This window comes from Melospiza melodia, chromosome 22 (genome assembly GCF_035770615.1).
Source record: "Melospiza melodia melodia isolate bMelMel2 chromosome 22, bMelMel2.pri, whole genome shotgun sequence".
In the NCBI taxonomy this organism is placed as follows: Eukaryota; Metazoa; Chordata; class Aves; order Passeriformes; family Passerellidae; genus Melospiza; species Melospiza melodia.
This window is the reverse complement of record NC_086215.1, coordinates 7402152-7417398: the sequence shown is the minus strand read 5'-3', so window position 1 is coordinate 7417398 and position 15247 is coordinate 7402152. Positions and strand designations below refer to the sequence as shown.

Below are 15247 nucleotides of genomic sequence, written 5' to 3'. Positions count from 1 at the left end.
ATGCCCAAGCAGATCAGCAGGATTTTGGCTCAACAGCTACAAACAGCTCTGTGCACAAGATCAGCTCCCTAAGCCCAGGGAATTACAAGTGCTGAGCTCCAGGGGTGAGGATAAACTGGGCTCTGCACAGGGCAGACTGTGAAATGCAGAAACACAACCAGAGCCCTGCAGCCAGGCAGGAGAGACAGAAAAACACCCAGAGGCTGCAGTGCCACTCCACAGCCCTTGCACAGAGCTGCCTGACCTCACAAGCTCATTCACTGATACATATTATGCTGCTGAGTCCCTTCTTAAGTGACAATGACTTGATGTTAGTCATGGTTTCCAAGCTGTATCTATCTGGGAAACTTCAATTTCTTTTCTTAGATTGCTTGGGTTTTTTTTTTTTTTTATTTTTTTTTTTGTGTTTGGGTTTAGCTGCTATCTAAGCCAGACCAAGCCCAGCAGCCTCTCAGCAGAAGTTCCACTTGGAGCTGCTTTGCCCTGCTGTGCAGACTGAGCTTTCACAAATCCAGAATTTCTGCCATGTGCTGGCTCTGTCAAGAAGATTCCCATCTCTCAAAGTGTCCAAGGCTGGGTTGGATAGAGCTCTGTGACCTGGTCTAAGGGAGGATGTCCCTGCCCATAATGAGATGAACTCTCAGGTTCCAGCCCAAACCATTCTTTGATGATGAAGGAATCAGGTCCAAGGTGCAGGAAATTAAAACATAAGGTGAAAACTCACTTTTTGGGGCAAAGTCCATTTTCTGGGACTGCTGTAACACCAGAGAATTGAAGGGGAGGAGGAGAGTCAAAACTCTGGCATGTGATCCACACCTTCCAGAGAGCATTTCTGAAGCAGAGATGATGTAACCACGGCTCACCAGGCTCTCCCTGCTAGAGGTGAACCTTCACCTGGGCTGAGCTCCAGCTCTGACATCCCATGACAAACCTAATACTTCTTTTGACAAAGCACCATGAGCAGAACAATCCTGCAAATGGTGGCTGGACAAAAATAAAACACATCACAGAGCCTGATGAGACCAGATCTCTGCTGCAGACTCACAGCTCTCCATCCACTGAGACTTCCTGATGCCAGACTGTGCATTGAGGTGGAGGAAAAATGCTTACAGAAAGATTTAATTTCTATTAGGTGGCCCACTGAAGAGAGCTTTACAGCCAAATGATGATTTCTGACAAATCATTAGGCTAAACGTGTTTTAAAAAAGTCCTGTAGAATAGAAACATAGCTTGACTCCACAGCTTGGACCAGGCTGGATTTGCAGGGCTGGAAGTTAGATAAAAGAAGTTTGATTTGACTTATAAAACTCAACAAGTGTGATCTGGAAGTCATTGATGGAGAATAAATGCAGAACACTAAGATGTAGAACTTTTACAGGCTCACTTTTCAGGCTGTATGTGGAATTTAAACCAGCTGCTGTTCACCAGCATGTCTCCAGTGCCTAATTTTTAATCACATAGAGGCAGCATGCCAAGTTTCCAGAATCTTTTTCCCAGAGCATCAATAGTGCTCATAACATCTCTGCCTACTGATGAGATCATGAAAAGACAGAACTATTGCTCACACCTTTCTGTGTTTGGCTGAGATGTCCTTCAGCTCCCTGGTACTGAAAATCTCTGTTAAATATTGCCTCTCCAAGCTCCATTGTTCTTTAGTCCAACACAGATGTTATAAAATATAAACCTATTCCTTTGTAAACAATCACACCAAAGCAATCCAAACCAGTTTTCCAGGAACTTCAGTCTTTAGGTAACACAAACCCTTGAACACAGAATGAGCTGGGATTTAAAACACCTTTTGGAAGGGTTTTGCTGCACATTGGGTTAGGACCCCTCCAGAGCCACATCTGTGCTCAATCCCAGGCAAAGGGAGAGGGTCCAGCTGCAGGGGGGAACTCCCACTTGGGGGGAATTTGTGTGTGCAGGAGAAAAGCACAAAGCACAGGGGCCCTGGCACTGCAGGAGGCTCTGGGAGAGGTGAGGGTGTCCAGAGGGAAGCCATGAGATCAGACTGGGGGAGTTCAGAGGTCCCAGAAACTCTGGAGAGGGAAGGACAGAGGGAGGAGTTTCAGGAGGAGGAAGGCAGAGGAAGATGCTGGGTGCTGCCACTCATTCCTGCCACTGCCCAGACTCAGAGGAACTGCAAAATCCAGGGGGGAGAAATGAGAAAGCAAAGGAATTCAGAGCTGCTGCAGCTCTGCAGCAAGGATTCCACTGCCCTTGTCTGACACAGCAGTTTGTGCCTGGCACAGGCAGCGCTTAAGCAGGATCCTAATTTGGCAGTTTTTGAAATGGAGGAGCAGCAAGGATGGAGGCACAGAGCAGGGTCTCTCTGGGCACAGGAAAAGGCTCAGCTGTGCAGCTGGAGAGCCCTAGGACAGCAGCAGGGAGGGAGGAATGGCTTCAGCTGCTGTCTGTTTGTCCAGAGCAGGGTAAAAGAAAGCTGTCCTGCCCCAGGATGTCCTGTGGGACGGGAAGGTGAAAGCTCCTCACACCAGTTCATACTTACTTTCAGTCCTGGGGGGCCAGGTGAGCCAGGGTTTCCATGGGGGCCTGGGGGACCCTGAAACACACAACAAACACAAAACAGAGTGAAGAGGAGATGGTGGGATCTGCATGGATGCTGGAGCAGTGCTGTGCCAGGCTTACAGAGCCCTGGGGTGCCCTGGCAGGGGATGGTGGCACTGGGACCCTCCCTGGCACACACAGAGGGAAACTCAGCTGTGGGCTCCCAGCAGGCTCTGTGGATGTGTGTCTGTCACCACAGGACAGGTCATGACACTGAGATAATTTGGGTAAACCAAACATTCCACGGGTCAGGGGGGTCCAGGCTCTGGGAGGAGCACAGCAGAAGGGGATGGAGGCAGGCAGAGGGGAGAGGAAGTGTGTGGGGGTGTTAACAGCTTGGGTTTTGCTCAGATTGAAGAGAACAGAAGTAATTACTACAGGAAAATAGCTCAGCTCTTTAGGGTGAACTCATTTTCCCTACAAGCCAACCAGATTTTTGCCTTTGGAGATTGGAAAGAAAATGGATAATCAGACAGAAAACCAGTAGGAATAGCAGTACATCCATGTAAACTCTTTAAAATCAACATTTCACATAGTTAAATCTATATTTTTCCTTAGTTCTCACAAGGCAGTGACACTGCCAGAGTATCTACCTCAAATCACATACACCACTATCTCCTTTTACATCATATTTTAAAAGCACCCTGCATATTTTCCAAGGCCTATTTAAGGAGTTATCTGGAATAAGCAGCTAAGAATAGTTTATGCCTGGGTTATACACAGCACAGAAGATCTGCTAACCTTTCAGGCAGGGTAATAACAATTCTAAGTCCTCTTGAACACGTTCCTGGGAGATGAAACAACCTGAAAATTCAGCTCCAAGAATTCTGCCAAGAACGTGTGAGAGCTCTGCCCTGCCATGAGGAGGTCTTTACGTACCCTCAAGTTAGGGCAGCACAGGAAGGGGATAAAAAACCACTCAGGCACTTTCTCAGCAACCTGTAGGATTTCCAATGAGCATTTTGGGGCCAAAATCTTGAGGGTGTGATTTCTAAGGAAAATCACTGCAGTTAAACATTTCACTGGCAGCCAAGTTCAGTGCCCTTGCTGTCCTCTGAGAGCACATCAGTGCACTGATCTCTATTCAGTTTTATTTTTACTGCATTTTAATAGAAAATAATGCCTTTTAAAATTGCATCTTGTGGAACAGACAGTTGCTGAATGCTCAGTGCTATTTCACAACATGCTGCTCTGCTGCAAGAGGCTCTTTAATTAAAAGATCGAGACTGAACATTTTAAGTGGCAGCTTTTACCCAAATTAACATCCCATTCTTAAATTCCTTCCAAATTTTCAACCTGAACCCAAATACATTTATTTCCCCATTCTTAATTTCCTTCTAAATTTTCACCTGAAATTCTTGTTCAGCACATCTGTGAATTTCCAGTGAAACTGAAAGAGCTTTAATTAAAATTAAAGTGTTTGAGTATCACCTTCTCATTTGAAAACCTATACAGGTGCTGGAGCCAGAGTACCTGGACACTGAGGAGTCTTAAATAAATTCATCTTCCCAAAACTGTGGCATCACCTGCCCACCTTAGTGGGTGGAACACTGAAACAGAGACTGAATGTGCTGCTTAAGGTAATTCAACAAGTCTGTGGTGGCAAAAATGCCTCAGCTCAAGTCTTTCCAGTCTCAAATATGTAGGATAATGAATAATAAGTGACAGAAATCAGGCCAGCAAAGTCTCTATAAAAGATGAGTTCCTAAAAAGCTTTTACACACAAGCAATAATTGAGGTAGCTCTGAATAGGGTCCATAAATCCAGCCTGCTGCTGGATTTGAGGAGGGAATTCAGCTGTAACTCAGCTTTGGAGTGAGCAGCTTGGCCCAGAGCCCACAGCAGAGCAATCATTTGGAGTCTGTGCTCCAGCAGAGCCCAGGGCAGGCTCAGAGCAGTGTCAGGGAGCAGCTCTGTGACCCCCAGGTGAAAGTGATGGATTCCAGAGGGAAACCTGGATTGGGGGAAGCTCAGCTGCCAATCCAGAGCTGCTGGATAAGAGAATAATCACACACCCAGCAAAATCTGGGGCAGGTTCTTTCAGAGCAAACAAAGCACAGCAACAAAATCCTAATGTCACCATCAAAGAAAAATCTCTTTGCCCAGGATTCTTCACCTGGGAAGCTGAGAAGCCTCAGAGAAAAAGGAAAACTATAATTATCTGATTGCTTCTCCTATGTTTTGCTGCATTAGAATATGTTTGGAGGTTTTTTACCAACAGGTGATGGTTTCATTGGTTTCATGTGAATTGTTTTCACTCTTTGGCCAATCAGGGCCAAGTTGTGTCAAGGCTCTTGAAAGAGTGACAAGTTTTCATTATTATCTTTTTAGCCCTCTGTAAGTATCCTTTCTGTATTCTTTAGTATAGTTTAGTATAGTATATATTAGTATAGTATATATTAGTATAGTATATATTAGTATATATATAGTATATATATATAGTGTATGTATATATACTATATATTTCTTTAATATAATATAGTATAATAAAATAATAAATTAGCCTTCTAAGAACATGGAGTCAGATTCATCATTCCTTCCTTCGTCTGGAAACCCTGCAAATACAAAATCCTAAAAAGCCTCAAGCAGAAGGAGGGGAGAGGGGAGGAAGAATCCAGTCACAGTTTCTAGTGATTAAAAGTGTGATTATGAAAACAGAGACTCTTGAGATAAAACAGAGCCCTCAGCACTGAGTTCAATGAGTCTGACAGAGTGCATCCAGTGTAATCCAGGCAAAGGAAGGTCAGAGACTCATCCTGTCCCTAAAGACTGATGTGGTTTTTTCCTAGTGGAATTGGCCACATCCTGGTGATGAGATGATACTGGGAAATCCAGTCTGGCATGAAGAAAACTGCTGTGACCAGCCCTGGGGCTTGTGTTAGACATCTGAAACTGCTCTGGCAGCTGTGCAGAGAAAAGGGTGTAGTCTGCCAGCAGTCCCAAAAATTGTAAAATATAATTGATCGTGATGTGTTCCAACATGGTGAGTCCTGAATTTGGGATTCCACCCACATTCTTGGCAGAGGAGGAGGATGCTGTGTGGCACAGTTAGATGGGCTGGGTAACAAAAGGTGCAGGAGAGCAGCTGCCTCAGGAGCTGTCAGCAACACTTAATTGCTCTGTTGCATTAATTAACTCAATTTACCACTCCCACCTGGAAATTTGGATTCTCCCAAATATATTTATCATCAATATATCAGTTTTGCTCCTCTTATCTACACAAGAGTAGGATAGTGCTGAGACCACTAAATGAAAAAAATATCAATGCATGTGTCACATTTGCTCATTTCCCCAGCCACTTCAGCTTCCTCTATCTGCTGAAACAATCCAACCTTGCATCTGGAAGCTTCCAAGCCTTGTACCAGAAGCTGCATGGAAAATGTGACATGGGACAGCAGCAGCCCCAGGCTGCTCCGTGGCACGGAGACAGAACAATCCCTGAATTTGTGTTCTCGAAGGCAGGAGGGGTTTCCCTTCTCCCTGGAATGCCTTCTGTGTGAATGATGCTGCTTGAGAAGGACCCTGAGCCACCCAGCACGGCTTGGGGGTGCCTGGAGATGGGACCCCGCTCACAGAAGCCCTTTTATGCCTCGTGGTTCCCAGCCCACAAAAATTAACAAAAGTGTAACTGTGCATAGCTCCCCCCAAACCCTCCAGCATTCACAAGGAAGGGGAAAAAAATCCTCCCAGCTCCTGCTAAATGCTAAAGAGCTCCAGTCAGAGGAATGACCACTCATTAAGTCTTGGGGTTTCACTGTGTAAAGCAACTTTTTCTGCTTCTGACCTACAGATCCCACTGTGACCTCTGGCTTGCTGAAAAAGAGCTAAATATTTGAAGAGAAGCCAAGCAAACTGTTTCTTTAAACACTTTTCAGAAACTGGAAAATCTTCCTAATGGCATGAGGATGCTGGGGAATCTCCCCAGCTGACTGAGCTGCTTGTTTCAGGAGGGAAGCCCTGCATTTTGAAGCAAAGGGAGATTTTTTCCAAGCACAGACCAAATGTAACAGGGACATGCTACACTGGGACCTCCCAGTCTTTCAAGCTGCTGTGGTTCACAGGAGGATGGCAAATGCATCCTGAAGCATCAGGGAGTGCAGGTGTGCTTCCTTCACCCAAACCCACTTGGATTTCTGAGTTTCTGAGTCTCAGAGTTTAAATAAATCAAGAGCAATTACTCAATAAAGCATGTCAAGGCTTTCTATTGCTGATTCTGCCTCTGACCTGTGGTGTGGACAGGGATGAAACCCTTCTTGTACCTGTGTTTGCTCACCTGTTGGAGTAGGGAGTGACTACCACTGGGACCTGGATTATTAAAGTGAATTCCTGAATTATTTAAGTGTTTTGGAAACTCTGCTGCTCTTTTCTTGCTTTCCTGGGGGCTGAGCAAACAACCAAGGCCAGGTTGGACAGGGCTTGGAGCAGCCTGGTCTAATTGAAGGTTCCCTGCCCATGGTGTCAGGTTGGAACAAGATTATCTTTAGGGTCCCTTTCAGCCCAAACCATGCCATGAGCTGCACTCCTGTGTGGCATGTGCCTCAGAATTGCTGTTTCCTTCATGCAGAGGCAAACCAGGTAAGTGGGATTTGCACAGCCTCATCTGGAGGGCAGGGTTTGAGACCAAGTGTCACTCACAGCTCTTTTCTGCAGACCTGCCCAAACTGTGGGTACTTTGCTGGACAAACCACACCAGTGGAACGAGTCCCAGCTTGTGGTGGATGCAGATGTGCTGCTCAATGCAGATGTGCTGTGCAAAGCCCCTCATGCAGACAGCGCTGGGTGAAGCTCCCAGAGCCTGCAGGGAGGCAGGAACAAGCTGCAGTGCTGAAGGAATGATTGCTCCAGTGGGAGCCCTTTGCTGACAGCTCCTTGCAGAGCTTGCTGGCACATCCCTGAGAGAAAATCCCAGCCCCAGCCTCTGCCTCCCTGGGAGACCCTGATTTTTGGAGAAATGCAAAAAGCTCAGCACTAATGGCTTGCACAGAACTGGGGGTGTCACTCAGTGCCACCACTCCAACTTTCCACCATGGAAAAGGTGTCCTGTGACCTGCCTGGCATTTCATATCATATAAAGCTGGGGAAATCCTTCATTGGTAACACTGCCATTCTCTCAGATCTTACACAGACACCTGATCAGGCACACAGCACATTTATCCAAGAATAAACAGTGTGGACAGACCTTTTGTCTCAAATTCCTTAATGAAAGCAGACATGAAAGCTCATCCTAGCTGGATAGAGACAGAGAAACCCTTCCTGGAGAGCACACATGGCAGTACAGCAATATCTCTACAGACTGGAGAGCTCCTGAAATTGTGCTAGCCACTCCTGGGACAGTGTTATTAACCATTCCTGGCATAGTGTTCTTAGCCATTCCCATTGCAATTTTTAACTCATTTCTCTTGGAGTCCCTCAGGAAATAATGAGAAAAAGAAACACCCAGTTTTCACTTGTTATGAAAATGAAAATTTGCTTTCGTAGCTGCAGAGAGAAAGCACAGGAATAGCCTGAATCTGTCTCAGTGAGCCCCTGCTGCTGGAGTCATAGGGTGTACAATTAATTCCATGCTCCTGGAATGGGGATTGGCTTTTAAAAATGGAGAAACTAATTTTCAACAAGACTACCACACTATCCACTCTGCTACCCTGCCTTGGATTGCTCTTGAATGCTGAGCTATGTCCCAATCAGAACCTTTTCCATGCTGTCACAGAGGCTGGGGTGTGTTTTGGCAAAGCAGATGGCATTACCTCCATGGAAGAGCCACCCTCAGACTGCACAGGCAGGTCTGGTGATGCTCATCTGCTGAAACCAGGACACAGATCCATGGGAGCAGCCAGATTTCCTTACAGACCCACCACAGTCTCAGTCTCAAGGCAAAGGCTGGCCAGAGATTTCATTTTACCCTGATCAATGTGGGGGGAACAAAGGGAGGAGACAATATGGGGTGGAAATTCTGCACTACACATCAGGATGAGGCAAATTCACACTACAGAAAGTCACAAGTCAAATGGTGCTACTGGATTTTCAAATGTGCCAGGCAGCTGTATAAGCATTAATAACACTGAAATTATACAGAAGTTACCACAAGGGCAATAATATCATGTATTAGGCCAAAAATTGCATTGGGGACAGAAAGATCCCTCCTTTCCTCTGCATCCAGCACTGCCTGCAATGTTCACCTCTCCTCTGGAGCTCCAAACTTGGGCTGTAGCCTGATGGGACACTCATGGCTTATCCATGGGCTGGTGCAGGAATTCTGCAGCTGCTTTTTTGGAGGATCAGGTTAGGAGAGGTAGAACATGACCCCTGCAATGCTGCACGTTTATTTTTAAGTTTTTCAAGCACAATAAAAGCAAAAGATGCAAGAATTCCCCTAAGCCTGTCTTAGCTCCTGGCAGCTTCACTTTCCAATGAAATCCCTAAATCCCAAAGAGACACAAGAAAAAATTACCAGGAGAAACACTTCCCAAAGTCCAAACAATTGAGGCACAGAGCAGTCCTGTCTCCAGTGCTCCAGGCCAGACATTCACAGAGTGACCCTTGTGCCCCCTCCCAAAATTAGCACAGCCTCTCTGAAGGGCCTGAGCCAAGCCAGGCTCAGCTGTGCTGAGCACTTCCTAACTGGGAACTCTTTCCTGGACCAATTCTCAGCACCTCTGGCAGGGACTGAGCTCAGAAACCTCTGTTGCTTATTGTCTTCCAGAGGATCATCTCAAATATAGGATGGAGCACGCCACAGCTGGGGAATAACAGACAATTGTGACACAGCCTCCATGGTGCTATTTCCTTCAGAAGAAACTCAAGTGGAATTGGGCTGTGGAGCTGAAATTTGGTCACTCATACAGCAGGCAGGGGATGCAGCTGGGGGCTCCAGAGTTGCAGTTTAGTTTGCAAACCACAGGATTGCCAGGAGTAATAGCAAACTCCCCCCATAAGCAATGAGCTGGGGTAGGAAACAACTTCCAGCTTTAATGGGGATGCCAAGAAATGCAAACTTTGGGCAATCACTGAGGTGGGAGCAGCTTGGGCACTTGTGACAGAAGATATCAGGGCTGATGCTTCACTAAAAACAGATTGTCCCATCCATAAACATGAGCCTGGTGCTGCCTAACCCCCTCACTTACAGCCCAAATCAGCTTTTGATTCCCACAGGCCCAGGCTCAGGGCTCCTGCATTTCACTGCTGGAGAAAGGAGATGAGTTTGTTTTTGCTGGTCACTGTGAGATCTCACAGGAGTGTAACAAGTGTCCTGGGGGAATGCCTGAGAGCCTCCCAGCTCAGCCTCCTGCCTGCTCTTTAAAGACATTACACGGGGCCTGAGGCTCAGCCAAGGATGTGTGAGGAAATCTCCCTCTGCTGCCAGGCCAGGATGCTGCCTGCATCACAGATCCAAATATTCCCTTCCTCCAGCCTCAGACACTCACACCTCTGGATTCCCAGCCCACAGCAGTGCTGAGGGAAGGGGATCCATGGCTGCACCCTGTGGACAGCCCTGTGCTCCCAGGAAAGCAGCCCCAAGCTGCCAGGAGAGCAGCGCCAGCACTGCTCCGTATCCAGGTCAGGCACTCTGCCCAGCCCTGGGAGAGCTGGGCCAGAGCAGGAGGCTTTTTTGCTTTTCTCACAGCTAGCTGCAGCACTCAGCTCCAGATGTTTCCTCAGCACAGCACTCAGTGTTCAAAGATCTGCAGCAGAATTTCGTTTTGGGGAGGAAGAAATTCTGCGAGAGCCATTGCGAATTCCTGAGCTGATAAGGCATTCTGCTTTAGAGCTTGAAAAGGAGTCAGAGAGCAGCTCTGGGGAACAAAACCCACTCATCTCTGGGTGTGCTGAGTCCTTGGTCCTGTACCTTGGTCCCACCAATGAAGGACCTTGAACTAAACAATTCATGCAGCTGGGGAGAGGGAAGGGGAGCACAGAAAGCAGCCAAAGCTAATATTCAGCTAATATTCAGCTTGCAAGAAGGAACAGATACTGGAAACAAAATGAGACAGACAGATCTCATTCTCCTGACAGCCATTTGGAAACATCCATCCTCGGCCTTTGCTGATGCCAAACCTTAGCTCAAGGAGGCTGCAAATCACCAGTGTGGAAACCTCCAGCAGGGAATGAGAGAGAAGGAGACCAGAGCTCAACAGAGAGGCTCCTGAAGAAATCATCACTCAGCCACAGGAGCTACAGCAGCCCTTGGAACAACAGATTCAAATACAAATAGAAGGAAATTTTAAAGCACTTACTCGAGAACCTCTCTTGCCAGGGGGTCCTGGTAAGCCTGGCAGACCTGGTGGGCCCTAGAAAAACAAAAAAATAAAAACAGGTATTAGTGATGTTCTGTAACAGAATGGTGCTCCTGACAGTGCTTCACAAAGAGAGAGACCCATAACACAACCATTTGGAGAAGACCTGTGGAGAAGGGCCAATTACAGCATCACGGCCAAAACTTCCTTCAACTTATGCTATTGCTATAAAGGGATAAAAATGCACAAAAACATCTGCAGGAGCACGTATTTCCAGAGAGCAGAGACAGAGCATCCCCATCTTCCTGCTGCAGCCTGCATTCCCAGGATCACAGCTGTGCCTCGTGCTTCCCCTCTCCTGGACCTGTGCTGTGTCCCAGCTTTTGATTTTCCTGCTCTGTGTTAGCACCTTGGCAAGGGAAGCACATTGTGTGTTCTGATCTCTGTCAGATGGACACGTGCAGCTCTTGGTGTTGGAGGTTCCTACATGAGTTACAACAAAATCTGTGATCATGTGCAACCCCAGCACTTCATATTTCAGAGCAGCAGGTTATAAAATGTAATAAAATTGGTGTCAATGTTGGAAATTCTTAAATATGGTTCTGTAGCAAAGGAAAGGTTGGGGCATACACGTCAGAGTAGTGGGGGCTCTTGTAAGAGGGAGGAACAACGTGGAGATATCAGGAGCCCAGCTGTGCACTGATCTGAAACAGATTAGGAAAAAATACTTAACCAACGAGGTTTGAATTTGTCCATCTATTTATTCTTTTATTTTCCAATGGGCTGGAGAATTCCGATTTCTGGAGAGCCATCTGCAACTCCTAATAACTTCTCAAAACTTCTTTTCCCCCAAGCCAAACATGTCTGACAAGAATAACTGCTAATTAAAGAGACTCCCAGAGGATTTATATTCTGGTAGCTTGCTACAAAAGACAAGTTTCCATTGCATTCAGTGGAGACACATCCAGAGCAGCCAGTGAGGGGTGTTTGGAGGGCAGCCTGAGCTCCCTGCCTGCATGGCAGGAACAGCATTCCACAGGGATGAAGGTGCAGGGCATGGAGCAATGCAGGATGATCCCCATGGCCACATTCTGGCCTTGCTCCCTTCCCACTGGGCATCCCTGTGGCATCTCCTCCCTGCCAGGCTGGCCCTGCTGCTCAGAGCTGCTCAGGCTGGTGCTGCCATGAGCAGGAGCCAAAAAGCTCAAGATCTTTAGTGTAGCACCCAGGAATCACCAAGGGCATGATTCAGTAAGGAAAAATCAACCCAGGAGATCCCTACCCCAAATCTCATGCCCAGGAAAAGATTTTGGAAAAAGAAAACTTGCCTCAACCGTACAGGTAACCAATGGATAAATATTCCCCTGATATTACCAACCCTCCCACATATAAACAGCACATTAAGTTGTATAAAAGTCCATTATCTAAAGTCTTATCTGTCTATTTAAACAGCCAAACTTGGCACAGTAGAAAAAAAATTCAATGAAGGCATAAGCAAAACCCAGCGTCTTCTGTGCTATTAATTTATCAGCACAACAAATAAATAGCAACTTTTTATCCCTGTAGTGAAGATAACACGGAAATGTTTGTTTTAAAGGAGATTACACAGCACAGAAGAGCTGATGTCCCTCAGTGTGACACAGGGATGGATTCTGTCACCACGTGAGCCACAGGTAATGTCCCTCAGTGTGACACAGGGATGGAATTCTGTCACCACATGAGCCCCTGCCTGCCTGCCCTAGACATGTCCCATCTCCACAGTGTGGGACACTTCATCTGACCCCTCTGCCAGCTGCTGGCTAACACAGTATTAGTGCTCTTTGTATTAACAACCCTCATTGATACAGCTGACCCTGATTTTAGCAATATCCCAGTGTTTTAACCTGCCATTGTGCCAGCTCAGGGCCCCGTGCATAATGCAATTATACAGCTGTGCAAATAGACACGTAATTGTAGGGGTTTTTTTAAGCCTCATGTATAATTGTGCTCCAGAATCCCAGATTTTATTAAAAATATCCCCCTGCCATTTTAGTTGGGATGATAACTATCAAACCATGAATCCAGTGCAACTGAGGCAGCAACAGGTTTAATAAGCGTTTATCAGAGATTAATCCAAGTCCTTGATCTCTCCTCCACCAAACCCCATCCCCATTTACACCCTTAGAGGAGGTAAAAGAGGAGATGCAACTGTGTGAGCATGGCATTCCCCCTGTACCAGAATTGAGGTGACCTTTTCCACCTTCCTGCTAACAGTAGCTGCAATTGTACTTGGCTGCTTGAGCAAAAACCTTCCCCAAAGTGTGAGCTGCTCAGAACAGACTGAAACTAACACAAAAATAAGGAGAGAGTTAACACCAGCACTGGAGTGGGAATACAGAGGTAAGAGAAAGGCTGGAAAAGCTGGAAAAGCACAGAGCAGACACTGCACAGAGCATCCAACCATCAAACCCTTCCTCTGCTGCTGGATGGGGCCTTTCTGCACAGCTAAGAATATTTCATTGGTTATTTTAGTAGAATTCACAAAGCCTGAAGTGCAGACACCACACAGCTCAGGAGTCCCTGCCATGGTGCTTTGATCTGCCATTCCTCCAGACTCATTTTTTCCTTGCTTGAGGAGTAAGAGGGATAAGGGGAAGGTGGGATGGGTGGCTCAAAGGTGCCAGGCACTACAGTGACTGCAGAAGGAAAGGATGTGACCACTTAAATTGAAGCCAGTGCAGGTGGAAAAGGAGTGGGGCAGGATGGGCACAGGCAGTGCTGAGAAGTGACACCCTGTGAGGCCACTTTGTATTTATTTGTCACATTTCTCAGTTCCTTGGTGGCTGGCTTGGATGGGAAATGGGCTGTGCCCTCCTGGTGCCTCCTTTCCTCTCTGCCTCTCAATCCCCCAGCCCATGCTCTCAGACAAGAGGCTCAGGGACAAGAGCCCCACATGTCACAACTGGGGAGAGCAATGCTGAAATTCACTCCAGGAAAGTGTGCATCCAGAGGGGAAGGGCTGGGTGAGGGCCCAGCTTCTTACAAATGATGGATGCAGTCAGGAGATGCCCATCAGTGAGCCTGCACACACAGCTCAGGTCACACAGAGCCTTTGGGGACCTCTGCACTGTCCCTTAGGGCACCCCTGGGGAGTTTCAGCAGGAGCAGAGGGCAGTGCTCCAAGGGCAGCAGGATTTCTGCTGCTGGCAGTGGGGTGAGGATATCAGTGAGCTGACCTGACCCAGCTCAGATCAGAGCCTTTGGGGACCTCTGCACTGTCCCTTAGGGCACCCCTGGGGAATTTCATCAGGAGCAGAGGGCAGTGCTCCAAGGGCAGCAGGATTTCTGCTGCTGGCAGTGGGATGAGGGTATCAGTGCTCTGTCCTGCCCTCCCATCACAGGGATGGAGCCTCCTGTGGGGAGCTCCTGCCCCTGGCACTGAAGCTCTTGTCTCTCTGGCTCCTTGCCTGCTCCTTCTGCAGAGGGATGCCAGAGAACACCCACCCTGTTATCACACAAAGCAAAGCAGAGATCAAGGGGAAACTCAGCAGCAGCAACAGATTCTCTCTCTCTCTTCTCAAGCCAAACAGCTGAGCTGTTAACCAGCCTGAACAGCTCCTGAAGCAGCTCAGGGCAGCCACAATAAAGTTTAACCCTTCTCAGTTTCCCACGGTAGCATTAGCAGTGACGAGCGACCCCACCAAATGATTACAGGATTTATTCTAAGCTGCTGCTGGGAAACTTGCTGCTGCAAGAGGGACTTTTTTTTTTTTTTTTTTTTTTTTTTTTAATCTTAGCTCTCTGAGCTTCAAATTGCAAATGGAAAATTAAACATGCTTGTCTGAAAGGAAAATACATGGGACCCTGAGGATAAGGGAAATCTTGCCATTTCCTCTTGCTGTTAATTTATACCTCTGCCTCTCCCACAGTGTGAGCCCCCTCACTGCTCCCTCTGCCCACAGCAGTGCTGCAGGGAGCAAGGTGCCTTCTGAGCTCCAAACTCAGCAAGGCCAAACCTGCTGTTGAATTAGAGCCCACTGAGTACAAGAATTGGTGCTGGAAACTGGGAAATGACTGCTGAATCAACTTGGTCAGATAGCAAAGGATTCCTGTAATGGTTTCCCCAGGGGTGTGTTCTCAGCCTGGCAGCAAAGAGCTGAGATTTCCCAGGAAACTATTACAGCTCATACTCCAGTGCACACTGACAGATGGACAAATTTACTTTAGGGTATTCCCAATATATTTCTGTCCAGCTGCTGGTGGCACAGTTCTCCTGTGTCCCAGAAAATTCAGTTTCAGAAGTGCAAAACACTGCTGGGACTGAGGAGAGAAGAGAGAACATTCCTCTTTCTCAGCTGTAGTAAAAGTCAACTTAAAAAGGAGTTCAGAAAACACACCAAAAGCTTCTCCCCACATTGGCACCACGTTCTGAGCAGGGAGTGACATTCCCCCTGCAGATAAAGGACCTG

General features: G+C 47.1%; 1 protein-coding gene across 2 annotated transcripts in view; it reads right to left on the bottom strand.

Moving 5' to 3' along the window:
• LOC134428304 (collagen alpha-1(XXVII) chain-like) overlaps window positions 1-15247 on the bottom strand; it is a 145445-nt gene that overhangs the window by 110517 nt on the left and 19681 nt on the right. For both annotated transcript variants that reach the window (XM_063174925.1, XM_063174926.1), the window contains exons 4-5: window positions 10800-10853; window positions 2510-2563 (exon numbers count right to left, since the gene is read on the bottom strand). In XM_063174925.1, the coding sequence (XP_063030995.1) occupies window positions 2510-2563; window positions 10800-10853 (108 nt within the window). The remainder of the gene's footprint in view (window positions 1-2509; window positions 2564-10799; window positions 10854-15247) is intronic.